Raw genomic sequence first — 26,557 nt, 5'->3', positions numbered from 1 at the left:
CCACTTTTTCTTTCCAAAATCCCTCCTTTCCTTTTTTTTTTTTTTTTTAATGAGAGACTGAAAGGCTGGAGGCTGTTTCTTAAAGTTTATCTGGCTGCAGTGAACCAGTGTTAGTCCCCCAAGAGGTAACAGTGTGCTAATGGTATAATGTTTTGTAGTCTTCATCTAGATACTGGGAGAAGGAAAATTATTTGCATAGATTTGAGGAAGAGTGATGATTGATATGGAAGCATTCTCCTTGATTTTTTAAATTATTTTAGTATTATTTGGCAAATATAGTTTGTTCTTCTGTTTTGGTCGACCTTTAGACTATTTACTTCAAGAATGAACTGGAAACATCTAGAGCCAATCATACTTTTAAGGTGGATTTGTGAATTTGTTTTCTCATACATATTTTTTAAATCACCTTTTAAAGATGTTTCATTTAAAATGCCTCTCACAAGGCACAATGAAAGTATTTGTATTACTGCTCAAAAAAATTACAGAGGTGTCATTGTGTTTGTACAATCCTGTTGAAGCAACAGGCACACGCTCGCTGGGAGATTTCAGATTGTGTAGATTTACAGAAGTTTGCCTCACACCTATATAATTCCCATGAATTAAGGAGGAGCTTGCATGGTCTTCACTGATCCATAGTGAAGTGCATGGAGCATTTAAACCAGGAGGCTTTGCATATTGTAAGGTCCTAATCTTTCTAAGGAGGTATCATTGATAAGAAATGATAGATTTCAGTGGAGACAGAGCCTTACTGGGAAGATTAACATCAGCTCTCTGCTTTACTTAGTTCTTATGGTTAGTCCAAAGCCTGACAAGTCTCCATTCCAAAGCAGCCCGGGATTCCTAAGTGGTGATATCATCAGTGAGAGAAGATAAAGATCAACTGAACTAATGTGCTGAGGCTAGTAACAATGTGGCAGAAGTTAAAATTTAAACAGCTTTCATTCTTCTTTGTTTGATTTTTCACACTGCAAACTAAATTATTCCCTTATCTGATTGAAAACCTTTAGCGTCGTGGTGGTGTCTGCCTCATTTTTTTTCAACTTGAAAGAACGTTAAATGCCTAAATCTTTCTACATCAAGAGAAACTAATTACAGATACCTTGAAGTTGATCTTTTATGTGTTCAGATCTTTACAGCTGAATTGAGCTGGAAAAGCATACTTTAAAGGCAGCAAAATTATTGTGTAAAGTGTAGTGGTTACCAGCACGACATAGAAGTGAAAAGTAAATTGAGACTTGTCTTAAAACTCCTACTCCTTTTGAAAATTTCAGTCATGATGTTCTTATCTCTTTTTATCATTTAGCTTCTATCATATGCTAATATCTGCTGATACAGGTAGGTATATACTTGATTTAGTATTCTTATCTTCTAGAGCAAATCAGAGAAGGGACTAAATGAAAGAAGAACCTTTGTAAATCTCATATTTCACTCCCTCTGTAATAATTCTCCCTGATCAATCATTTGGTCTACTTTTAAAAGCACAAACCACCAACCTCTGAAGGTCTTACTTAGCATTATCTCACAGGCTTTTTTTAAGGCTTAATTTTTGAGTGATTTTTCTAAGACCTTTCAAGTAGCATATTGATACACATTTGAGATCTGTGATCTCAAGTAGTATGTGCCAATTTCAGTGGTCTGGACAATAACTAACTTGAAGATTTATGTATCATCATAATTAGTGGAATTCTTCCATTGATGACATGTGGTACTTTGGAATTAGTTATGTTACCTCTTCCTCTAAAATTATTCAGAAAACACATTAGCAGTTACTTAGTAATCATGTTGTGCAAAAAGAGTAACCAAAAATCCTTACAGATTTTTCCAACATTTGTTAATAAGAATTTTTAAATTAAATAGATTCAACATGGCTGGACCAAGTTCTCTGCTAGCTCACACACTTTAGCAATTAAAACACTCAGGTTGTAAGCCTAACAGATTTTCATCAAAATTGACAGTTTTTTATTTTTAGTGTATTACTGGTGCCAGACACTTATATTTTGTGTGGTTTTGCCTTCAAATATGAAACAGAAGAGCAAAAAGCTTCAATTTTTCTTTATGACAGTAAAAGTACAGGAATGTGTTAAGAAAAGAGTGAGTCTATCTGAAGTAAGGTTTGGTAACTTTATTTCTCTGGTTCACATTACACTGTGCAAAGAAGCTGTTCACCTCCCATTCTAAATCATTTTCATTTTACCAGCTGGAGAAGATCAGAATAAAATGGACCCATCCCTTTTCTCAGTCCCTGGTGGTGATGATGATCCAGCATTTGTTTTTCATTCAAACCACATGTTGAATAAGTGAAAAAGAGGAAATACATGCTGGTCATAGGTCAGGTGCAACACAGAGTTTATACAGATTTATTTTCTTTGTAGCATCTGCAATCCTGCATTTAAAGGCAATGAATGTTGTTCTGCTTCCAGTTATTTTGAGGCAGGTTTTCTTATATAATGACATTTTGGGTTTTGGATTACCCTGCTGGCCAGGCATCCAGCCTGCAGAGCTGGAGGAACAGGCTGATTCTGCAGCTGAATCTGCAGCAGAACTCAAACTCCAGACCTCAAACTCTTGCATGATCTCATAGGGTGGAAGCTGACCCTCTTTGTTTCTGGCCTCAGATGAAGAAAGCTAAGCCAAAAAAATAAAAAAAAAAACTGGAAAAGTATTAAGGTGATAATGGGGAGTTGGGGTGAAGAACTCCATGGGCATGTAGGAGAGAATAAGGAGGAAGGAGCAGAAATCTACTGCAGTCTACAATGGGAATTGAATTTTTAAGCAGATATAGATTATGAGCTGAAGCTTTCAGTTTTCTCATAGCATTACAAGTTACATGCTCGTTTAATTCATACTCCATTAGACCTGCAAAGCTTATTGCTTATGATGGAGGGAGCATCAGGAAAAGTGATTGTATAAACTGATATCAGCTTTATTTGTTGTCTTTATCATTCACACACTTCTAGTCGTGTTTTAATAGCTTTGAGTAAATTATGAATGATGTGCAGTTGGTTAGGAATTTGAAGGCAATAATTTCACATTCTCTTAAATGTGCCAGCCAGCCAAAACTCAGTATGCATTTACAGCAGCTATTTTGCAGATTTATAGCTAATATTTTTTTCTATATTTTCTCTTATCACTACAATTTAATCTGACTTTTCTTCAACTTGTCAGTATTACAGTGTATCATAGAATGAGAATTAATAGCTTACAATGGGATGAATTCATTTTTACAAGAATCAAGTTGGACAAAAAGTGAATCCCAAATGGGCATGAGGGGGTGGGAAGAAAAAAAAAAGCATTCTTCACAATAATAAGAATAATGAAGCACTGGAGGAGGTTGCCAGCAGAGGCTGTGCAGTCTCTACTGTGAAAAGTGTTTAAACCTTGAGAAGAAGGTCCTGAGCAACTTGATCTAATTGTGGAGTTTGCCCTGCTTTGGCCTGGATATTGGACTGGATGATCATTGCAGGCCTCATGCAATCTAAACTTTTCTAAATTTAAACCACCAGAATTAAATCCGAGCTGTACCAAGACTTGGACATACTAGAAGGGAAAAAATTCCTCATGTCCTTTCTCTTCTTCAGAGCTATAAACATGCCTTTTAAAATACTGAGGGAATGCAATGGGAACTGTGAGACTAAATATCAAATGTCACACCAGAGACTTAAGAACCCAGTTTATGGACAAGTATCTTAACAGATCCTTTATATGAACAGTGAGGAATTCTTGAATCCTCCTTTTGTAATTAGAATGATTTCACCTTTTATTAACTTGATGGTCATGTTTTTAGTCTCATTTAATATGACAGTTGGTGATTTTTTTTTTTGTTGCTTTGCCTTTTTCTTCCCCCAATTTCTATTAGGAATAGGAGGCTTGCAAGATTTTGTGCTGAAGTCTGCAACACTGTCAACATCACCTGCTTGCCCACCATTTACACCTCTCAACTTCGAAGCTACCCCGATTGTGCGAGTAGCAGTTGAACCCAAACATCCAAGTAAGCTTCAGGAGGAATGGGGATGGTTCCACCAGCTCAGTGTGGCTGCAGTGCAGCTTCCAGCCCTCAGTGATTTGGCTTGTTTGTGAGCTAGCCACTGAATCAGAGACTTGCCCAGTATAAAATAAACCTACAGGTTGCTTGGAGGGCACTGTGGGTTGTTCCAGCTGCCTCGCTCGTGTCTCGGTAGGTGAGGAGACACAGGAGAAGTTGTTATGCCCTTTTGTGACAGCTGTTCACAGGTCAGACACTGCATGGGCAAACAGTTCAGTGTTCCTTTACTGTGAAGGTGAGCAGACTCTGTGTCTGCTGCCCTTCTTTTATGGGTGTCAGTAAGCTTGTGCTACTGCAGATTTGCAGTACTGCTTCTCCTTGATGCCTCCATCCCACTTCCTGCAAAACAGAGTGGGATACCTCTGGCTTTATTTGAATTTCAGCCCCACTTCTGTTTGTTGTTGTAGCATTGGTAGAACCAAAATAACTGGCTTTATGTTCAGTTGCAAAATACTCTGACACTGAGATTACATGGTTTTTTTGAGAGCTATTGGACAGCTTGGCAGCTCTTTGTTTCATGTGTTTGACTAACAGATAATCATATATTGTACCTTCTACATTTGTTAAAGCAGTTTTGAAAGCATTGGAAATTACTGGTTCTGCAGATTGTAGTATTAAGTTCAAAATATTAAAGGAATGTAATTCTAGAACTGCTGACCAGTTTGGGGGTAACTTTTGTTCCTTAAGAAATAAAGCTGGATCATTCTTGCACCATTACTTAGTTTCTCCTGCTCAGTAGCTCCTGAGTTCATGATCCGAACTAAATTTTTCAGGGGACAAAAGCCTGAAAGGTGGTTATACCTGCAGAAGTCTCCTGAAAATTCACTATTTCTTGCAATAACAGGAAGACAAGAAGAATGTGGCCATTGCAGTTGCCCAGAGAGCTGTGTGTAGTCTTGAAGTGTCCCTCACGTTGTCACATGTGTGCATTGCATTGCCACATCAGACCTGCTTCAAAACCACATCTGCTTATGTTGAAAAATGACCCATATAAATTATTTCCTATGTACATTTTAGAAAATTACTGCATGTCTTCATGCTCATGTCAAAATCTTCCTGTAAGATTGCCATAAGCTCTAAAAGAAAAAAAAAGTACTCATCAATCCATGAGCTTACATGCAGAGACAAAGTTGAAAGTCTGTGTTCAACTCTTTTGGCCATGTGAAATAACACTGCAGTTTTTCCACTTTTTTTTTTTTTTGGTTTGTTTTTCAAGGATATTTTTCTATTACACCCTTATAAGCTCAGCAGTAAATAAACAATGTCATATTTCTTTTAATAGTCTCCAAGTGAATGACAACTTTAATGTCACTCTTCCTTCTGAATATGAATATACATTCCTGGAAACCCCTGGGGTATTCTCTTCTGCCTGTGTAAAATAAAAAAAGAATTCATAATTAATTTCTTTAAATGGTGTTCATTATGAAAGGCTGCTGACATGGGGTGTTTATGCATAGCTTTGATGTAATCTAGCCAAATTTGACTCAGCTGTACTTGTTCATTCTCCATTAACTTTAAGACAGCTCATTTTAAACACCTTCATTTTAGGGACAGCTGTGATTTGTTTCACTGAAAAGCTCTCACATTCCTGATTATTCCTCTTTTCAGATTCTCATTACTTTAAAGCTTTCTAGTGGCTTACAGCTACTTCAAAATCCTTCCTGTGCTTTATTTGAAGTTATGCCTTCTAAGTAATCCATATTATTACTTTTATTTTGCTAAAGTTAATGTTATTATTTATTTATTTGGAGCATTTTAAGCATTAGCAATTGCACTTAGTTATAAAAGATGGTAAGGAAATGAAATTATTTACTGAAAGATGACTTTAAAAAGTTGTCACAGATAAGAAAAGTTATAATTTGATAATTTGTGAAAATGAGGAGTCAAGTCCTGAATTTTTAAATCAGTTAATTTCAGTAAAATTTAGGGTTTTTATTGGGTGTGAGCTGTTCATGAGCTGTATCTGAAGTTAACTGTGTATAGGAAGCAACATAACACTGTCATAGTCAATAGGTGACCTGTTCTACTGAACCTGCTATAAAGCTGTGTAAACAAAAAATGTGCAGTCCATTGAAGTGTGGTGTTATATGGTTATATTTGTGTGATGTGAGTTTTGTCATCAGTACATAAATTGTTGGTGACAAATGCTGAGTGCAGCTTATGTTTTCAGTTGGTGCTCTTAAACCACACTGCTCTGTGTGACTCATAAGCAGAAAATTGCCCACTGAAAGTTTTTGTGTATTCCTAAAATACCCATTTGTGTTCAGGCTCCCATAAAAATGAGTGTTACTATTTCTCAGTTTAAGTCTATCCTATTTAGAGTATTTCTTTCCCAGTATTCCTTTGTTAATAATACCCTGTTTTGCCAGGTGATATGCCTCAGCTGGTCAGAGGGATGAAACTTTTAAACCAAGCTGATCCATGTGTGCAAGTTTTAATCCAGGAGACAGGAGAACATGTGCTGGTGACAGCAGGAGAAGTTCATCTTCAGCGCTGCTTGGATGACCTGAAAGAAAGGTTAGAGGGGCAAGGAGGAAGAAATATTTTTAGTTCAGTAGGTGTCTGTTGTATTTCTCTGTCAGATGGATATCTTTGATTTATATTCTGGTAAAATAGAGCTTTATCCACAAACAGTTTTTACCATTGAGTCATAAATGTACCTTTTTGTAGCTATAAAATTATCTGTAGCTTGGCAGAAGCCACTAGTTTATTGCTTCTGTACATCTAACACAGACTTGGGGCAGTTTCTAGAAATTACAAATTGCAGTACTTTCAAGAGTCTAATTAAGAATGTAATGTAGCATTTGTACAAAATAAAAACTGAGGGCCTCATGTCTGATAAATGAACTATAAAAAATCATAAAGCACCAAGACCAAAATTGTATGTGCACACTCTCTCCTGTGCCTTTCCTCACTGATTTTTTTCAAAGGTTAATCTGCTCTTATTCATGAGTTGTATTTTTTGCAAGCACACATGCACATATTTAGTATCCTCTAATGTCTCTTCAAATGGCAGAAGAATAGATGTCTGTAACAATCCCTTCCTGTAACTTCATTTACTAAAACATTTCTGATACTTCTGCTACATACATTTACTGGCATTTTCTTCCTAAACCAAAGAGCAAACCTGATGAGAGGTTGAATGTTTGTCTTACTGTACCTATACTCATTTTAGTTAATATCAGGGAACTGTAGTTTCTTATGAAAATTAGGCTGGATCACTTGTAAAACTGGGTGCATGTTTTAATGGTTATTCTCATTGCAATTTAGTGCAACGTAATCTACTGCTTCTGAAAATGTAGGATTATTTATTGATACATTTTGCTCAAATGTAATGTGTTTAAGCAAAACTGGTTGTGCCTGTCTTTAGCTGCAGTTTGCATAGCAGGATTGTATTCTTGGCAGTGGTCCAAATCTGAAAAAAAGAAAGTTAAAATAATACTCCATGACAAGCTAATAGGATTATAGTGAGCAGCTAGTAGGACTTCCATACATTTATGTACATTTTCATCCCTAAACTTCTGTTTCATGTACGTGATTTTGGAGGTTTTTATGATTTGTCATGTAATTAGTTTTTTGTTAAGAGAATGCTAGTCTGTCAAAAGTGACCATTTTGGAGCCTGTGCCTGTGGCATTGTGAGCAGAAACAAGAAACACCTGGAGGCACAGACGAGCTGGGCTCCCACCATTGTCCTGCCTGACTGTGGTTCATGATTTCTCAGTTGGCTGCCACCTCCCAGAAGGAGTTGGGAGCAGGTGTTTTCACTCTAGAGCTCATGCTCCTTCTAAATCTCTCAGGATTTGGCATAGTTTGGTTGCCATCCCTCACACACCAGCTTGTGGTGATGCCTTCAGAGGCCGCCTAGAACAGAGCCTAGACAGAGTAAAGAAATAAAGTAGGTATTTATTAAAAGGCCTTCAGAGGACACACCTTGGGCAGTGCAAGAGCCTGGCAATGGCTACACCCAAGATGGTCTCTGAGTCCTGAGTTTTCACATTTTTGTAAGTTTTGTTCCATTTCCATATTGGGGTTATTTATCCAGTTGCAGCTTCCCATCCTCCCAGATTGCTCTCCTCAGTTCGGTGTTGTTTACACTTTTTGGGCCTGAAGCTGCAGTGGTGTCCTTGGTTCTCAGGCTGGAAAAGGATTGTTTTGTCTAACTAAGCTGTGGAGAGAACTTGCTCACACTTGATATGAAGTTCAGAGTTATATACTAATGCAGTACAGAATCTGGAAAATATGAAAGCTAAAACTTAAAGCATCAGTGGGACAAGAATTTGCCCTTCTTTCTCTCCCCATTTTGTAGAAGAATAACTCCAGAATAGGATTCTTGTCTTGCTCCATTCCTCATGGATTCTGTGTTAATTCTGACAGTGGCAAACTGGCACTACTTAGCTATTAAAGTGTGAAGGGGAGAAGTTGTGCTCTGAAATGTGCTCTTTGTTTCAGTATAAATGTTTAACTTCTTCTAAGTGCACATAATTTAGAAAAGCAAATGGTGAATAGGGATTGAGACAGCATATAATAACCTTAAAATGTGACCCACAAGTTTTTCCTCCAAAATACTGACAAAGGTTATTCAAAAGGCTTGAGTCACACTTGAACTAAGGGGGCAGGATCCTGATATTGGCATCTATCACAATTTCATCAAATGGGTTTTGCAGATTTGATGCTTTTGGACTCGTTACAGCAGTTGAGGACATTCTGCTGAATTCAAACTACATTGCATTGTCAAGATTTTATTCAGACTTTTTCGAAGGCGCATATTTAATTTTAGCTTTCCCACTGTGTATTTAGAAAATTATGTTCAAGTGACAGTTATTGTCAGAGATGTGGAGAGACATGGAAACAACTAAAAGATTAGTCATCTGTGTTCATCTAAATGATTAAATATGGATGTTCTACTTGATTTCATCAAATTTATATTTTTTTGTTCCCAATTAGTTCTTTTTGAATGGAGTAAGAAATTAGACCTTGTAACTTTCAACATTTTATTTTCTGCATTGTACAATAGAAATTTTTAGAAATTTCTTTCCCAGGAGCATTGCAAATACTAAGCATGAGGGGATTAAGTTACCCTTTTCAGAATGAGAAACAAAGAGAATTAAGGTAATGGTGACATATGGGTGGGTTTGTGTTTGGTTTTTTGGTATAATGCAAATTCTTGAAAGAACTGCAAAAGGGATAAATCTTCTGGTTCTGACTCCCATAGAAATAAATCTTACAATTGTGTTGCTTTTCCTCTGCAACTTTATCACTGCCAAAATTTACTGGGACATAGGAAATTTTGGTTAGTCCTTCTGTTGTCATTTAATGAACCTGCTCAGAGCTCATGGATGGTTAAGAAGGATACACAGCTCTGATCTTTGAGTCAGTCAGATAATAAATAATTCCTCCTTTTTCCTTGCCGTCATTCACAGCATTTGACATACCTAAAATGTTGCACTTGACTTTAAAGCATCACTTCATGGCATTAAGCTTTTGAAACAGTGGTTACCAGACAAAGCTCTGTTAATCTTTCCCAGTGCTTCATCTTCTCTGGGCATCTCCCTGTGTGAGCAGTTGTGCTGGCTCACACCAAGTGTCCATCTCTGTACCACGTCTGAGCAGTGTGGCCACCAGCAGGGATAGGAGGAGAAAAACTGGAGTAACTGTGATGCTTTCCCAGGCCTCTGTCATTTTCAGTCCAGGGCCCCTTGTGGTTTGGTTGACTGTTAATCCTGGTCAGCCTTTCCCATACCCCATGTGGTTTTGTAGGTCTCTGTTGCACCCTTGGAACATCTGAAGGCTTCTTGTCCTTGAGTTCCTTTGATCATCTTTATTCTCAGTTTTTTTCTAGTTCTGTTTCGTTTGAGGGCAGAGCACAGCACATACTTTCCAAGATGTGGGTGAACCAGTGATTTATGCAGAGGCATAGCAATGCTTTTGCTTTTATTTTCTTGAGTTCCTTTCCAAATATTTCTGAAGACATAAAAGGCAGTGCTTCTTTTTTGAAGTACATAAAATTTGAGTTTGAAATGCATTACCTAGTAATCTATGTTGCAATCAGATTTCTTCATGAACATCTGTTCCCTGTTAAGGCCATTGCCCTACCTCCCACCCCCAAGTTTAAAACTCTTTTCAAGATTTTAAACTAATTCTTAGACTTTGTTTTGCAGGTTTGCAAAGGTGCAGATCAGTGTGTCTGCTCCTATTATCCCCTTCCGAGAGACCATAACAAGACCTCCCAAAGTCGATATGGTGAACGAAGAAATAGGAAAACAGCAGAAAGTTGCTGTCATACACCAAACCAAAGAGGACCAAAATAAAATTCCTGAAGGAATTCAGGTTGATTCAGATGGGCTCGTTACAATGAATACTCCAAATAAACAAGCTACTCTCAGTGTGAGAGCAATGCCACTCCCCGAGGAGGTAACTCGACTTCTTGAAGAAAACAGCGACTTAATTCGAACTATGGAACAACTCAACACATCTCTGAATGAAGAGAAAAAAACACATGAGATAAATCAGAAGACTCTTGATAGAATCAAAGAATTCAAGCAAAAGTTGGAGAAAAGTCTTCAGGGAAGAAAGTGGAGAAATGCCGTTGATCAGATCTGGTCATTTGGACCACGGAAGTGTGGGCCTAATATTTTGTTACATAATTTTGGGGGCTATAAAAGATCTGTGTGGCAGTGCCTTGGGAACTCTGTGAAAGAAGTAGGTAAATATAGAGATTTTGACAACAGTATAGTGAGTGGATTTCAGCTGGCTACACTTTCAGGTCCCATGTGTGAAGAGCCTCTCATGGGTGTTTGTTTCTCAGTGGAAAAATGGGAAATAAGTAAAGCTGGAGATACTCTGTCAAATAGTAGGCAGGATTCAGGGGAACTGGATGCCACAGAACATCAGCAAAATGAAGATAATACTCCAGCAAGCAGTTGCACTGCTGAAGGTCCCAGTGCAAATGAACACCAGGACAGGAACCAAAGTGGCACAGACTCACCTGAGAAAATGAGTAAGCCCAAAGGAGAATTACCACTTGCAGATTGTTATGGCCCTTTCTCTGGACAGCTGATTGCCACCATGAAGGAAGCCTGTCGTTATGCTTTGCAGGCAAAGCCACAGAGACTGATGGCAGCAATGTACACCTGTGAAATTATGGCTACTGCAGAAGTTTTAGGTAAGACTGGGAAAATAAACCTTTGCCAAGAATTTGCCTTCTGTTTTCTAAGGTGAGATTTTATAAATGAGACTGAATCAGAAGGTATAACTTCATTAAAGGTTTTGTCAGGAGTCTTCTATAGTTCTCCAGTAGATTCTCCATTGACTTTCTACAGCCTATAGTATTTACACTATTCTGAATGAGAATTCAGCATTTTTCTTGCTTATCTGAGCCATGGGCATAAAGAACAATGCTGCACCTTTCTGAAATGCAAGACACCAAATATTGCCTTTCTATGGAGTTTATGTAAGACCATCTTCAGTAACCATGAATACTGAGCATAAGTCCCATGAAGAGAAGGGAAACCTCTCCTGTTTATTAAGGGAGTGCAAGATCTTAGCAAATGCCATATCAAGATATTTTAATACAATACTACAAAAAGAAAATCAGGAAAATGAATATTAAATTATTGTTGCAGTCAGTTGGAAGTTTTGTGTTTTTAAGTAGCATCTGTATTCTTCTGGTGTGCAAGCTGCTCAACCCAGTACATGGCAAATGGTGTCACTGACATTACCTTACCACTCACACCTACTTAAATTTGTTTTTATGACCTACTTATGACACCACTTAACTGTATTTATTCTTGGAGTGTTCCATGGGAGTTGCTTGCACACTGATTCTGATCCAAAGCACTGAGATTTTTTTTTAAAATGAACTTCCAATGCCTTTAAGCTATCAGCAGTTTTACTTTGACTGTACTAATCATGGCACAAGTTGCAGCATATCCGACAGACAATAATTTTAAATATTTGGTTACTTGTAAAGAAATCTCAGGTGTTATGCACACAATCATACTGATAGCAGTCCAGAGACCAAAAATTACAGTTGTTGTGATGAAAAGAAATGCCTTTGAGTGAGCAGGTGTTTTGTGCAGATGCATGATCCTGCTGTTTGCTGGAGGTACCCTGTAGAAGGCCTAGTAAAGGGTGTGCTGCCAGGGGCTCATGGGCACATTACCCTCAACATCCCCTACTATGGCAGGGAACTTTGGCATCTCAGACTCTTTTCTAATGTGTAACATTACTAATAGCTGTCAAAACTGGACTGTGTATTGTTCCATGTTGCTGTTCCAGAAGGACTTGGGCACATTACTTCTGAGTCTCCATATCAAGCTGTAAGCAAGGTACCAATTTTTAGACCTCAGGAACTCTGTATAAATTGCTATTTCCCAAACTACTCAGTACCCAAAAGGCATGATTGTTTACACTGAAGTAATAAACATGCATTGGCTCATCTATTGTGCCATAAGCCCAAATGGAAGCATGACTTTTTAATGCATATATATTTATATATATTTAATGAGTGTAATTTAGGTCTCAGACATGCAAACGAATTAGTACAGTTTAATGAGTGTGAATTGTGTTGTAATAGCCATGGACATGCACTTAGTTCATTACAAATTCATGGGTTTAATATTTATTGTGGAAACTTCAGCTAATAAATTGCATGCTCATTAGGAAGAGTGAAAAGCAGGCCTTCAGTGCAGTCAGGCTTGGCAGTTGACACGTGTCAAACCACTGCCTTTTGTGTCCTCATTCTTTCCTTTGGCATTCCATACATTGATACCCTGGGAAGTTTAATATATCTCCATATTGACCTGCCTCTTTCTAAGATGCTCACTTCTGTAAAAGTGAAGTCTTCTGTGTTCTCAGAATATAAAACTTTTTCCATCAAACTTTTCTGACAATCAGTAACTCAAACTGAAGCTGAGCAGAGGAGCAGGGAGAGGGGGACACAGTGTTTTAAGTGGTTTTCTTGTGTGCTTACTATCTTGATCAACACAAATGTATTTGTTAGTTTTTGTCTGTGAAATACTTTCAAAAACATGATGCCTACTATAAAGTCAAACATGTGCATTTTCATAGCTACTTTCATGAGAAATACACAGTATTTCAATAGATTAAATATTAACTTTGAAAAGAAAATTTAAATTATCCATGACTAACTTAAGACTGAATTTATTAACAAACCATTTGAAGTCATTAAGCATAATGAATATGTAGTATTTCAGATAAACTAGGTTTTTGTGATTAGAATAGCTCTGCACTATCTGGAGCAAGTACCATGTAGGGATATGCAAGCAAATTTCTACCAGTGACTTAGGTACAATTCCTGAAACAGAATAATATTTCTTAGTAATGATTCTCAAATATTTGGTTATAAGAAAAAAAGCAAGTTAGGCACATAATCTGGCAAAGTGCCTTTTTAAAACAGTCATATGATTGTATGAAATGGACATAGATGGACTCATCCAGCAGTAATATTTAGATGTTACTCAGATGGCTGTGCACATTGTATAGCAGAATATGTTGTTTGAATTTATTGTGTCCATTTAATTGATTGACTGAGAAAAAAGAGTTCTAGCAAAAAAAAGTTATGCATTTTACTTAAAGCTGAGCCTTCCTGAACAAACATTGGTGTATTTCTCTTCATGGCGTGTTCAGGATGTGAGTATGTTGGTAAACTGATGAGGATTGTGTCTCTGCAGGTCGTGTGTATGCTGTGCTGTCCAAAAGGGAAGGCAGAGTGCTGCAGGAGGAGATGAAGGAGGGCACGGATGTGTTCATTATTAAGGCAGTCCTGCCAGTAGCAGAAAGCTTTGGCTTTGCTGATGAAATCAGGAAGAGAACCAGTGGCCTGGCCAGTCCACAGCTGGTGTTCAGCCACTGGGAGGTAAAAATGTCTATTCATTCCATCTGGTTTGGTGATCTATTTCCTGTAGATGTGGCAGGCTGGAATAAATAAGCAGAAAAGGTTAAGTTTTGGTCAAGACATTTGATTAATTCCTTTTTGAAATGAGAAAAAGCCTTAAATTGTTTCTTTTTGTGGATATGCTGTTCAGAAATGTATTTATATTTTGTTTAGATGGTATTTTTATTTCAATAGCAAGTAAGTCTTTCATAAATGAAATTGTTTCTTTATAGATGTGTCTTCCTGTATTTATGTGCCCTTTTTCATGAGTTCTCTGGTAAACTTGTTTGGGAAATGGGAAAAAAACCAAAACCACAAAACAGCCCCAACCTACCACTAACAGAAAATAAATGTATCAGCAAATGTAATGCACATGAAAGTTAACCTCTTAAGGTCTAGCAGGCACCTTCCATATTCCAAACCAACATAAATTTTCATGTTTAAAAGGCAAATCAAATAGATATCATGCTTACAAAATTAAATGTGTTGATAGTAAGTCGTGGTGGCCTCAAAATCATTCCTTTTTGGTCATCCTTGTCACTTAAAGAAATGAAGAGTTAAATGTGAAGGTGTAAATCAAGAGGGAAAACTGGTCAGGAGTGTCATCAGCTGAAAGTGCAGTGTAGTTTATTTCTATGATGTGGAGAGTAGACATTCAGGGGGGAAAATAAAAGGCTGTAAATCAGAGCTCCTTGTTCAAGACAAACACACCTGCATTGTCAGGCTCCTCAGAAGACTCCACTGAAGAAGCTAAAAATGGCTTCAAGGGCAAAAGTCAGTGGGTGTAAACTTTTCACCTTAAATTTTTAGAATAACTTCAAAGTCTAGGTTTTTCTGGGTTGGGTTGGGTTGGGGGTGTTTGTTGGTTTTGGTCAAGCCTTCCTTTATTTGGTGTTAGCAAACAATGGAGTATTTTGTAAATGGATGAAAAAAAATCTTTCTTTCTTTGATCCTTGATTTATTTTGTCACCTCAAATGTCAAGTCTCTGGGTGGAACCAACTGTAGATTTTGAGGCCAGTGGCACTCCCTGCAGTTACCAGCTATGGGCTGCTTACCAGTGTTTCTCTGTATGTGCTGCTTTTTCACATGGTGTGGATTCTTCATCCACAGCTAAGTTGTCCCCCTATCTGTAAAATACTCCACTAAGTGTATTTCTTTGTTAGTAACTGTGGTAACTGAGTCAGAAATTTGATGTGGTTGATAATGGAAAAGGAGGACCTGTGCAAACTGGCCACGTGCTAGCAAGAGTTGGGAGGAGTACTTGAAACAGTTCACTTGGAAAAGCACATTATGTCTTGCTTGGCAGTGGTGCCTCACTGGTGTTAGTAAATGCAGGCACCAAGGACTTGGCTCTCCTCCTTTATATTGATTTATTTAATCTATCTTAAGTACACCTTCACATAGAACCACAAAAGGAAAAACAGCTGCACAGAATGCAGGAAGGAAAAAAAAAAGACCCTTCACACATGGTCTACACACACAACAAAATGGATAAGCTGCATCTTTTAAGTGTAGAGATTCTGGTTCTGGCCAGTTACAGTTCAGGCACCTCAATCCAGTGAGTGTTGGCTGTCCTGTGTACAGTAATCTTGTCAGTTCTGGATGGTCGCCTCTGAAGTGCAGCTGGTGAGGTTTTGTGGCTTTAGTGGTCTTTTGTGTGAACCTCTGACATCAGTGCCCTGAAGGAATATCAGCCAGTAGGACGTCAATTCCAGCTAACCATTGTTCTGTGCCAGCTTCTGTAGGATTTGGAGCTCCTGTGCTCCAGCACTAAGCAAAAACATGAACCCTGTGGCTCTCAGGCCTCCCCTTCTATCCCCAAGCCTTGGTGTGGGCATTCACTCGCAGATGTTACAAATTTCACATAAGAAAATATTCACACATAATCATAGATACTCATAGGACAGAGGGATTAGAACAACTGGCAACATATTCTAAAACTGACCTCTGAGAGAGATTGTAATTGCAGCTAGTATGTTAAATGCATTGGTAGTAGGAAAATGACTGTGTAAGCAGTCACCTTTGCACCTGGGGGATCTGTCAGCAGGGGAGGATTGGGGTTTTTGTCTCCATGAAAGCCATGCTCACATAATTTTGTGATAAAATAAGCCTTTTACTGAGCTACTGGTAATGTTATCTCTGTGCAGTGATGGCAGAAGGAGTGCATGTTACTCTCACATCACAAGACAATTTCCAAATAAATACAATTTTCAGAATCTCTAGTGTTAGCATGACAGAGAACCATGAGAAATTATTTGTATCTCGGCTCCTGCTTCTTCTTCCCTTTGAATTCTGCACAAAGGTGCATCAGGTGTTGGGCATGACTTTGACATTATCACTTTACTGATGAATTATGGTTTATGTATCTACATGATAAACTCCAGCATTTTATTTGAATCCCTCTATTTAATGCATCAATGTGTAAGATAATATGATGTAAACTTGGTGTAATCTTAAACTGGTTTTCTCCTTAGTGCTAAAACTGTGTTACTGAAGAGTGTGGCTGCTGCTTTAATTGCCCCCTCTCCAAACTCTTCCATGGCATTCTGAATGAACTCTGTGCTGCTGCTGCTTTCTCAGTGTGCTCAGCTCATTAGCTGAGTACCTGGAACATGTATTTGTCTACACCAATTCCTTCTAATGTGTTGTTAACCCCATTTTACATAAAGGGGAATAGACAGTTTGGGGGATTTTTAAACTTCCAGACACTTTGTCCCATGGAAATTACATGCATAGAGTGTGTTTAAAGAATTGAGGTGTGAGTTCACTCTTTTATTGTATTTCCTTACCAGGATTTGTAGACTCTGAACACAGCAAAGTCAGTGATAGAGCCTCCATTTAAATGAAGCAATTTTGGTCTCTGTGGAAATGATATTGGCATTTTTTTGAAATTCAGTTAATGAATGGATTTTGTGTAGCTGGGATTGCCCCAGCCCCAAGGGATGCAGCAGTACATATATCGAGGCCTGTCTTGTCAGATACTCCTTTTTTGTTCATTTCTTCTGGCATGCTTTTACAATTTATTCCTGCCTGTAATGAACAGCACCAAGGAACCATTAATGGGAGCTTTCAGTTTAGTCCCAGCTTAAAAAAACTCATTTTAAAAGTTAGGCAAATGTTAGGTGCGTTGGGTTTACTTGGCAGTACTTTCTTTGATTTCAGTATAAACTTTCCTATTCAATTGTTAGTTTAAAGTATTTAATTTTAGTATAATTATGAGCTAGTTGTATTTTTTTAAACTTTGAATTTATAATACACCTTCAGTTAATGTATGTTTTTGTTTAAGCCTGTTTCTTTTGTTCTCAGTTCTTTGCAGTTAAATCTTTCACTCAGTCATGCAATTTTATCTTAATCATAAGGTTTTGAACAAGAAGATATTTGTGATTGCACAATCCTCAGAATAATGGAACTCTCATTCCATTTGGGAAATCTGTGTTGAAAGTAAAAAAAAAAGTGTAAAAAATGCATATGGCTCTATTCAGATGCTGATTGAGTTTTCAGCAAGAATTGCCCAAGACATCTACTAGTTGTAAAGTTGTGAAATGTATAGTATTCCTGTTAATTCACATCTTTCAATTGCATGAAGATTAACTATTAAACATACTTTTCCTCTTGAGGGGCCATGAGTGAGCTGTAAACACATTTAATCAGAATTCTTTGTCATTGTCCCTTCTAAGTGGAATAGTGCCTTAGGGCTCTGGAGAAAGGTAAGAGAAAAGCTGTGTGTAATAATTGCTAGGAATATGAGACTTCTGAATGTGGAAGTTTTATATTCTGAATTTTAATTCATGCCTTTCGAATTGTAAGTCATTTCACAGCTCAGAAGATGGGGCTTAATGTAGAAGTTGCTGGATGAGATTGTTAGGTTTGCATTAAACAGGAAGCAGGCTGAGGTAATGAGAGAGAATCTATTCTGGGTTTGAACTGTAATTTTACATACATTATTGCACCAGTGACAGTTTGGCACATAAATGAATTCGAGGAGTAACCTGGAACCTTTCAAATATAAAAAGCTCATTGTTTTGGCAGGAACATCTGAAGCTAATTGAAACAGTAAATAAGAGTGGTAGGGGTGTGGCTTTAATTCTGTTTCTCAATACATGTTTCTTAAGTAATAGGAAAAAATGCAGCAGTAGAGCCACACATCTCCTTTTTTTTATTTCCAGTTACCAAATTCCCATTAACAGCTCCTGGCTGAAGTCAAGGGTAAAGCTGTCACTGTTTGAGACACAAACAAGGGTGATGCTCCTGAGCCAAAATAAACTTGTATGAGTTTAGCTTACTGTGTAAATGTTCATTATTACAATATTTCTTGGAAGAGGAGTTCCTGTATCTAACCAGGCATTTTCAGGCCTTGGCAGTCCCCAGTATATTGTGAGTGGAAGCTCTGAATTATGGGATAGTTTTGGATACTTCTTTTATTTGCAGGGTATCCACACAGCCAGTTCACTCATGTAGGGTATTCTCTGTTTGGAAGCACAGTGCCAGTACCCAAGTGGCCTTGAATTTGCTTGTGCTCAGTGCAGAATCACTTGTGCAGCATTTCCCAGCATATTACATATGGTTTTCTTGAAAAACAGTGGGTAACTGTTCATACACCTCTGTATTCTTTCTTTCTCAGGGCTACTTCAGATATCTCAGACATGCATATCACCTGTACCTTTCTCAGTTGCATTGTCTGTGTCTGTGTCAGTGGCATTACTATGTGATGGACACAACTTGAGCTGTAAATGCTCTTGAAATACCTTTCTACCATCAAATTTTCAAAGGTAGAAAGGATTCTGATCCACTGGAGCCCATATCATCTTTGAAAATGTGCATAATAGTTATTTTGATTTTTTTTTTTTTTTTTGACACAAGAAAGAACTTCTGGCATAATGTTTTTCCTGGGTTGCTCATGGTTGCTGGTGGTAGTGCCCAGTCACACTGAATTTAGTGTTTCTTACTGAGCAGTTCACAAAGGCCATAATGTTGCTTGCTGGTCTTAAAATCTCCATGAGACTGTGTAAGATTGCTCTTTCTATTCATGGCCCAGCTAAGGCATTTTCCACATTGATGATATTTGGCTCAAAAGAAATTTTCTGTCTTCATCAGACAGTAAGGACCAGTAGGGGAAATGCTACCAGGAGCATGGCTGTGTTCCCAAATCTGCCTGACCTTTTGGATGAACTAGGCAGATCCTTTCTCTTTGCTTCTGGTGCTTCTCTCAACCTTGTTTTGCATAATTAGGCTGCCTTAGGCAGAAACTGTTTCTTACCATCATTTTGTGAAATACACTAGACAATGGGACCAGGATCACTATTGGAGCCATCTGGGTGACACTGAAATGCAAATCATAAATCATCCTCAAATTAAGCCTTAAAATTCCAAGTCCTCTTGAATTGCAAGTGGTCTGCTCTAACTCTTGTCTTACTGAAAAGCTTGATTAGCTTACATAATCATTTGCAGGATTAGTACACAGTCTATCATTTATCGATATTGACATAGTGTGCTCATAGTATTTCTATTTTTATTGATTATTATTGCAGGTATTCAGATTATGTCTCTCATAGGGATACAAGCATTTATAGCTTGAATAATTAAAGTGTTGTTGTTAAGCTAAAAGAGAGTGACATCTGTTTTGCCTGTGCTACTCTGCATGCTCTTACTAAACAAGTCTTAGGAGACTTCATTGTTTGGGTGTGATGGTTTGAATAGTTGTTATATTTAATGAAACATCTTGCTTTAGAATGGTTTCTTCTAAAGAATACTCTTTGCTTACAATATTTGAAGTAATCTGTTCACTTCTTTTGAAATACCTAATCCCAGCTGACTACATTATGAACAGTTTTATTTATACCTAGAGTGGGTTCTGCAGTGAGCAGTGAGACACACTTTGTGTATTTGTCTGGGAGGTTTTATTTTGCTTTAAAGCATAATGGAATTCTACAGGTGTGCTTATAGTCATACTTTAAACAAGTTATATAACTCAAGACTTCTGGAAAATAAATCAATGGAGATTAATTTAAAATGTTCCTTAATTTCAATGCTCCTTTAATAGGAACATTTCCATCACTTAGGCATCGTGTTTGCAGTAATGGATTTAAGAACTGTCTCAACTCTGTGCACTGATTCATTTTCCTGTGTTGCATTTTATATGGGCTCATTTAGAGAAAAGCTTGTTTTGTTATAGAATGAATGCTGGTCCAGTGATCCACTGCATGGATCTTGATTTATAGTTCACTTTAAAAATAAATGTCTTTCAGAAGAGCCTTGCAGGTGTATAGAAATACTTGGTTATGTTAAGGAGGAGGAGTAATCGTGGGTGTGCTGGGCTGTTTGCAGTTAAGGCTGATGTTGTCCCTGTCACAGAATTCTGATGTTGGGCAATAAATTAGCACAGGCCACTGGCTACTTCATGCTGTTAAAAAGAAAAATTCCCAAGTCTAGAAATATCCCTGGAGAAAAGGTGTGCTGAATTTTCCAGTTACCAAGTCAAGCTCAGTGTGGTGGTATTTGAAAATGTACTTTTTCATAATGCTGACAATACCATAATGTCATTGGTTTTACAGATTCTTATTCCTAATGTTAGTGCCCCTTTACATCTTCTGTCTGTTAAACTTGGGACATAAGGTTTGGCTGTGGTAATTTTCTTTTCCTCCCTGCTCAGTGGTTCCCAGACACTCAATACATTGGCAGAGAGAGAGAGGCAGACCTTTGATAGAAGGTTGACTGAATTGCTTCAGTCCCTTAAAGATTTTCCATCTGTGCAAGGCATATTATTTTGAATGTCCAGTTCTCTTTTGATTGAAGGTTTTGTTGAGGAGTGTAGCTTTTTGTAAAAGTGTTGTCAAGGTGCTATCACATTTCTGATTTTAAGGGGAGTCTTAGGCTATATGTTTTAGTTTAGTACTGAAAAAGTAGTACATGGAAACATTTAAAGAATTTTAAATTAAAAGTGGCATGCAACATAGAATAAATAATGTTTCTGGGTATCTGTTCTGCTTTGAGCCTGTGGGTTTTTCAGGATCCAAAGTAAATGCTCTCTGTGAAATTACTATACCATATTCCAGAAGGAATGGTCCATTTAGAATCTAATTCATCACTGAGGGCTTCAGTCAGACAAAAACTCAATTCCTGTTACAAATTCCAGAACCATCCCTGTGTTGTTCCCATGAATACAAACAATAGCTCAGGACCTAAAAAGCTTCTTAGCTCTTGATTCCAGGAAACCCAGGCCCACCATTCTGACAGTTCCCATTGTAAGGAAATTGATGACAATGCTTTGGGACCGTTCTCCTTTTGCATGCTTGCACTGTATTAACAGAGCAGGAGAATGATGGGCTCCACCTGCTGTGAACATTTGCCTTGATGCATTAATGTGATATGAATAAAGAGGAACAGTCTGGTTTATGCCTTTACCTTCACTCACACAATCAGAACTTTCAAAAAAGAAAAACTTCCTACTTTTTTGTTTGGGTCACTGTGTCAATAACACCCCTGTGTGTCATAATAGGGTTACAGTGACTTCTTAAAGATGATGGCCTAGGTTCCTCTTTCCCATTGCTTACCACGGCATGGTAACACATCTGCTGATTATTTCATCTTTTATAGTGTACCTGCACCATTTAGGCAGGTGTAGTCCTCTAACAGAAATGTTCTGATGTCACCAGATCTTGCTCTAGAAGCAGTGTGTAGTGGCTGAATTATTTAGACAGGTTGATAAGCCAAGCTACTCCTGAGGTAGTTCTTTAAAACCTAATTAACCTCTTTACTGCGCTGCTCTGCATCATGTAGCAGTGCAAGGTTCACTCAGGATTCTGTAACCCTGGGCTGAAATAGCTTTACCCTTGCTGGCTAATAAATACTGACTAGTACATTCAAACCTGCTGTTATGCTGACTTCCCTCAGACCTGCTGAAGCATAAAGAATTCTTGTCAGTGAAGAAATATCCAGTGCAAAACTTTAGTAGAGCAAGTCTTTAATCAATTATTAAAAGAGCCAGTCTGTCAAACCTGGGGATTTTCTTGAACATCCATCACTACAGTATCTAAATATTTACAGGTAGATTAGGTCTGTAAGTTCAATTTTGTATACTCTTGGACTCCTCTGTTATATTCATTCTTCAAGAACCACTGCCTCACTGCTTCTCTCTGGGCATAATTTCTGTGTGTTACACTTCTTGCCAATTAAATCATCAAAGGGCATAGTAACAGTCTTTAACTAACCAGTTTGTAGCTGTAGAGCCTCCCTCAGTAGTACAGTCTGAAGCAAATCCATTGAGCATCAATCACCTTTTCTTCTTCATGTGTTCTTAGAGTTGGAAATTTGGGTTTGTTCAGCTCTTTAGGGAGACCATGAAAGGGGAAGTCTCTTGTAGCTTTACATCATTAAGGTGTTCAGGATGAGCATCACAGCAGCTTTATCAAGTCAGCATGCAATCTTCACTGCCCTTTCTCTATTTCTGGTGCATAAAGTAATGGTGAAACTTTCAAACTCTTATAGAGGGGGGACCGTTCTTTTTTTATAGATGTAAGCTGTCAAGGAATGACCTCCAAGTTTCTGTGCATTGGTTAGAAGGCCCTGTGCAGGACATTAGAGTGGGTATGACTCAAGCAGATTCTTCTGTGGTTAGACAGTCCTTACGTTTATGGTGAAAAATAAACACAGAAAAATTTGGAAAGCTGAGTTTCAGACTGTTTATTTCTGAGCTCTACTTGCTTTTGGTTTTCAGCCAGACAACCCTGTGCATAGTCATTTCCCATGTAAATAATTGAGATTGGCTGTCACTTTCAGCACGAGTAATACCCACCTAATTTAGTCTATGCATGTGCTTAACTGGAGCAAACTAGAACTGTTTCTCTTGGTTTAGCTTTACATCCCATTTTTGCAAGACTGAACCTACAGTATTGCCTGATACAAATTAGGCTGCCATAGTCATTCTCCTAACTCCCCATAAAGTGTAATTTGTGTGGTTGTGTTGGGAGTTATTTAAGATGAGGTATTAAATTAGGACTCCACAATTGTCCATGTTTCTGGAGAAAATCATCCATCTTCAGTCACCGTTTTTTAATTCCTCTTCTTGTTTGTTTGTGTAACCTGAGCTTTAGGTTATTTTGCTTAGGTTGAAGTACCATATGGCAATTGAAAGGATTTGGCAGAAGAAAAAGTTTGCAGTGGTAGAAAAGGCTTATAGCATTAAGCTAAAATTGGTAATTTAGGAAAATTTTTTCTCTTCTTGTCAGTTATTCGTGCTAGTGCTGATATTTCAGAAATTATTATAGAGTAATATGCTCAGATGTTACAACTGTTGTGGTACTTGCATTAGCTAATACTTGTCTGGACTGCTTTTTCCATCAGGGTTTTGTTTAAGAAATGAGTACATTATTACCTTTGGGTTTGTTTTAGAAAAAATGTATTACCTGTAACTGCCTCTTGTGAGGAAATCTGCAATCAAGAAAAATTAGTATTTTTGAAATCTGCAGTAGAACCTGTGTAACACTATATGGTCAATTCCATTCCTTCCCAATGTTCATATTTAGGGTTCTCTGTAATACCCTCTCTGGTAATCCCACAAGTGTGGGGTATATAGGATGAACTGGAAATAAAGGCATGTCCAGTTATTGTCTGATCGTGTTAGATCTAAAATCTGTTCTAGAGAAGGGCTACAAAGCTGTAAGAACAACTCTGCTAAATATGTTAGAGCCAGAAGCAGTGATTTTTAAACCATCTGTCCAACTTGGGCTTGGGATTGGGAAACATAGGGCACAGAAATGAGCAGAACTCTTCAGTTCTGATAAATCCTAATACAATTGTTGTGTGGTAATATTCTAAATAAGGAGTTCTCTCTTGAAAGTTGAGAATTTTCTGAACATTATTTAGCTCTGTTTGCTGATGGGCAGTTGAAATTGCTTTTAGAAACACTTGTGCAGATAATTGCAGCTGAATTTGAAAAGTTATTGTGGGCTTCTTGGGGCAAGAGCTGCAGAGTGTGTCTGAACTCCTGTTTTCAGCTTCCATAGCTAATTGCAGGATTTCCAGACAGCTTGGTCTGCTCCACTTTGGTTTCTCTGCTTCTGCAGCTGATTGCTTGAAATATGCTAATAAACTTTTGTTCTACTTGACTGTTTTTTTTTGTTTGTTTCCTTTTGTAGATCATTTCCAGTGACCCATTCTGGGTCCCCACCACTGAGGAGGAATATTTGCACTTTGGGGAGAAGGCAGACTCGGAGAACCAGGCCCGCAAGTACATGAATGCAGTGAGAAAGAGAAAGGGGCTCTATGTGGAAGAAAAAATTGTGGAGCACGCTGAGAAGCAAAGAACTCTGAGCAGAAATAAGTAGCTGTGTCTGCCCCCTCTCTCTCTGACACAGCTAAGTGTGGGTGGAGTGTTTTATATGCAGCAGATGCAAAATTTCATCTGGACTTTGTTCTTTGATACCATTTTTCTTACATGCTTTGTCTGTGGCTTATGTTTTAATAAACTTAAGCCTTTCCAAGTTTTGTACAGAGAAAATAGTTTATTTATTGAAATAAAATAGAAGTATTCACTGCAATTGTCTCAATTTTTAAAATTTAATGCCCTATTGAACGTCCTGTCACAAGAATTAGGAACTCCCAGTTCAGTTTGTTTCTTTCTGATTTGTCACATGTAGTTACAGTAAGAGCTGGTTAGCTAGCTTCTTGCAAATAAACCATGCACTGAATGTAATGGTTTTGACTGTTTTTTAAATTCATTTCTGTGATGTATTTGTTTCTTAACCATACCTTTCATAGTTACCTGTATGCAAATAGATGTAAGTCTATTAGGAGTTTCTAAACTATTTGTTTTACTCTATTCCTCATGTGAGCAGTTATTTAAAGTAGTAAGATATCTTTATATCTTACATCTTTTAATATATCTTTAAATCAGAGGGCAAAAATAGCAAATGTGGAAGTCAGCACTGCAAAAAGCTGAGCTGGATTTGTCTTGTTTTCCCTCCTTAGAACACACATTATTAAAAACTTCAGTTCCACAAACTAGGTGAGGGGAGTGAGTATTTCCAGTATAGATGAGAAACAGGACATCAATTTTCTTCCCATACTTTATGCAGACAGTAAAGTACATTGTACTTGAAAACTCTGGAAGTAAAACAGCACTCTTGATTAGAGAGGGCTTCCTCAAATATATCTGTCTGAAATGTTTTTTCATATTTAAACCTAGTGCCAGACAAGTGCCATTTACAGATGGGACTAGAAGCTTGCAGGTCTGCTTGAAACCTCCCACAGTGTGACTTGGCAGCTGAACTCGAATTGGGAGCTCAAGTGACTTTTCTCCTGGCCCTGATCATATCAACTTAAATTCTTCAGGGAAGGTATCTGATAGTTTTGCTTCTTCTATTAGGCTTTCTCCTTTCTGATTTCAGTTTGGGAATGCTGTGTAAATTTTTCTGTGCTTCTTGCTGGTTTCCTTTGGAAGCAGAAGCAGAAGAGCACGCGGAGGAGAGGATGTGAATGAGCTGGACTATTTTGTCAGCAGCATTTTTTTTAATGCATAATTTGAGTTCTCACATGGCTTCTGATTCATTTTGATTCTTGTTCATACCAGACTGCCTGTGAAAACCCAAGAGTTGAAACTAGGCAAGAGAGTGTAGTTTTCTTTGTTGCATCATGTGTAAGAGAGGGACAGTCATGAAAACAGGGATAAGGGCTTTTTAGTACCTCTTGGAATGTTGGCACATTGTCCTTTGGTATTCGTAAAATGTTTTGAAATTGGAACTTGGAGTAGAACCTCTTATTCTAAACCATCCATAGATATGGTGGGGTAGTGATAAAAAGTGTGTACTTTTCATATTCTGTTATTCTTCACCAGTTTTACTTCTCAAATCTGTAGTATCTGTGATGTGCTGCTTCAGTACAGCCCTGAGAAGGAAAACACTTCCAACATGAGTTGTCTGTGTAGGCTTTGCTGATCTTACTGGTGTTGAGACAAATAGTTTACATGCAAGATAAAATATTTACATGTAAATACCAATTTGATTTAGCAGCGTGTCTGAAGTTTGGGCTCTTATCTACTTGATGTGGCTTACTCATATCCTCTGTTGTGATTTTGTGCTTTTTGATTTGTTTTGTGCTACTTTGGATCTACTCAAAAGTAGATAAGATAAAAATTAGTATTTATTTTTATAGCATCTATTAATAAACTGAAAAGGTTTTGGTTTTTTACAGCTGCATCATTCCATGGTTCTAAAACTCCTGCAAACCATGACTAATGGGAGGAAAAAATAGATACCATGAAATAGTGTGGTTTGGGCTGTTTGACAGATATTTGCTACTTCAACAGATGCTGTTTTCCTACAGGAGCTTGCTTTATTTATTTATTTATTTATTTATTTGATAATTTTTCCTTTCTTCCCCTCATCCCTCCTCCTTAATTTCTTCTTTTAGCAAAGATCCAACTGCATAACACCCCACTGGTTCTTTAGAGGAATATTTTTATTATCATCTTACTTCTTTATACTGAAACTGCTTATCTTTGTGAAGGCTTGCTGATTCTGGAATTTGAACCAAAAAAAAAAAAAGCCAAATTCAGTAGTGTTTTCCTGTTAGCATTTTCATGGCCTTGTAAAAGCCTTGTCCTTCACCCTTAGAAGGTGACAT

General features: G+C 37.7%; 1 protein-coding gene across 3 annotated transcripts in view; it reads left to right on the top strand.

Annotated features, from left to right (window-relative positions):
- EFL1 (elongation factor like GTPase 1) overlaps positions 1–26,044 on the top strand; it is a 64,727-nt gene extending 38,683 nt beyond the window's left edge. For 2 of the 3 annotated variants that reach the window (XM_030228564.2, XM_030228565.2), the window contains exons 16-20: positions 3,857–3,988; positions 6,412–6,559; positions 10,202–11,205; positions 13,736–13,920; positions 24,073–26,044. In XM_030228564.2, the coding sequence (XP_030084424.2) occupies positions 3,857–3,988; positions 6,412–6,559; positions 10,202–11,205; positions 13,736–13,920; positions 24,073–24,261 (1,658 nt within the window). In that variant the 3' untranslated portion in view covers positions 24,262–26,044. The remainder of the gene's footprint in view (positions 1–3,856; positions 3,989–6,411; positions 6,560–10,201; positions 11,206–13,735; positions 13,921–24,072) is intronic. The other variant, XM_030228566.2, reaches the window with a different exon arrangement.
- The last annotated feature ends 513 nt before the right edge of the window (positions 26,045–26,557 follow it).

Source organism: Serinus canaria, chromosome 10 (genome assembly GCF_022539315.1).
Source record: "Serinus canaria isolate serCan28SL12 chromosome 10, serCan2020, whole genome shotgun sequence".
Taxonomy (NCBI): Eukaryota; Metazoa; Chordata; class Aves; order Passeriformes; family Fringillidae; genus Serinus; species Serinus canaria.
This window is presented reverse-complemented; position numbering and strand designations above follow the sequence as displayed.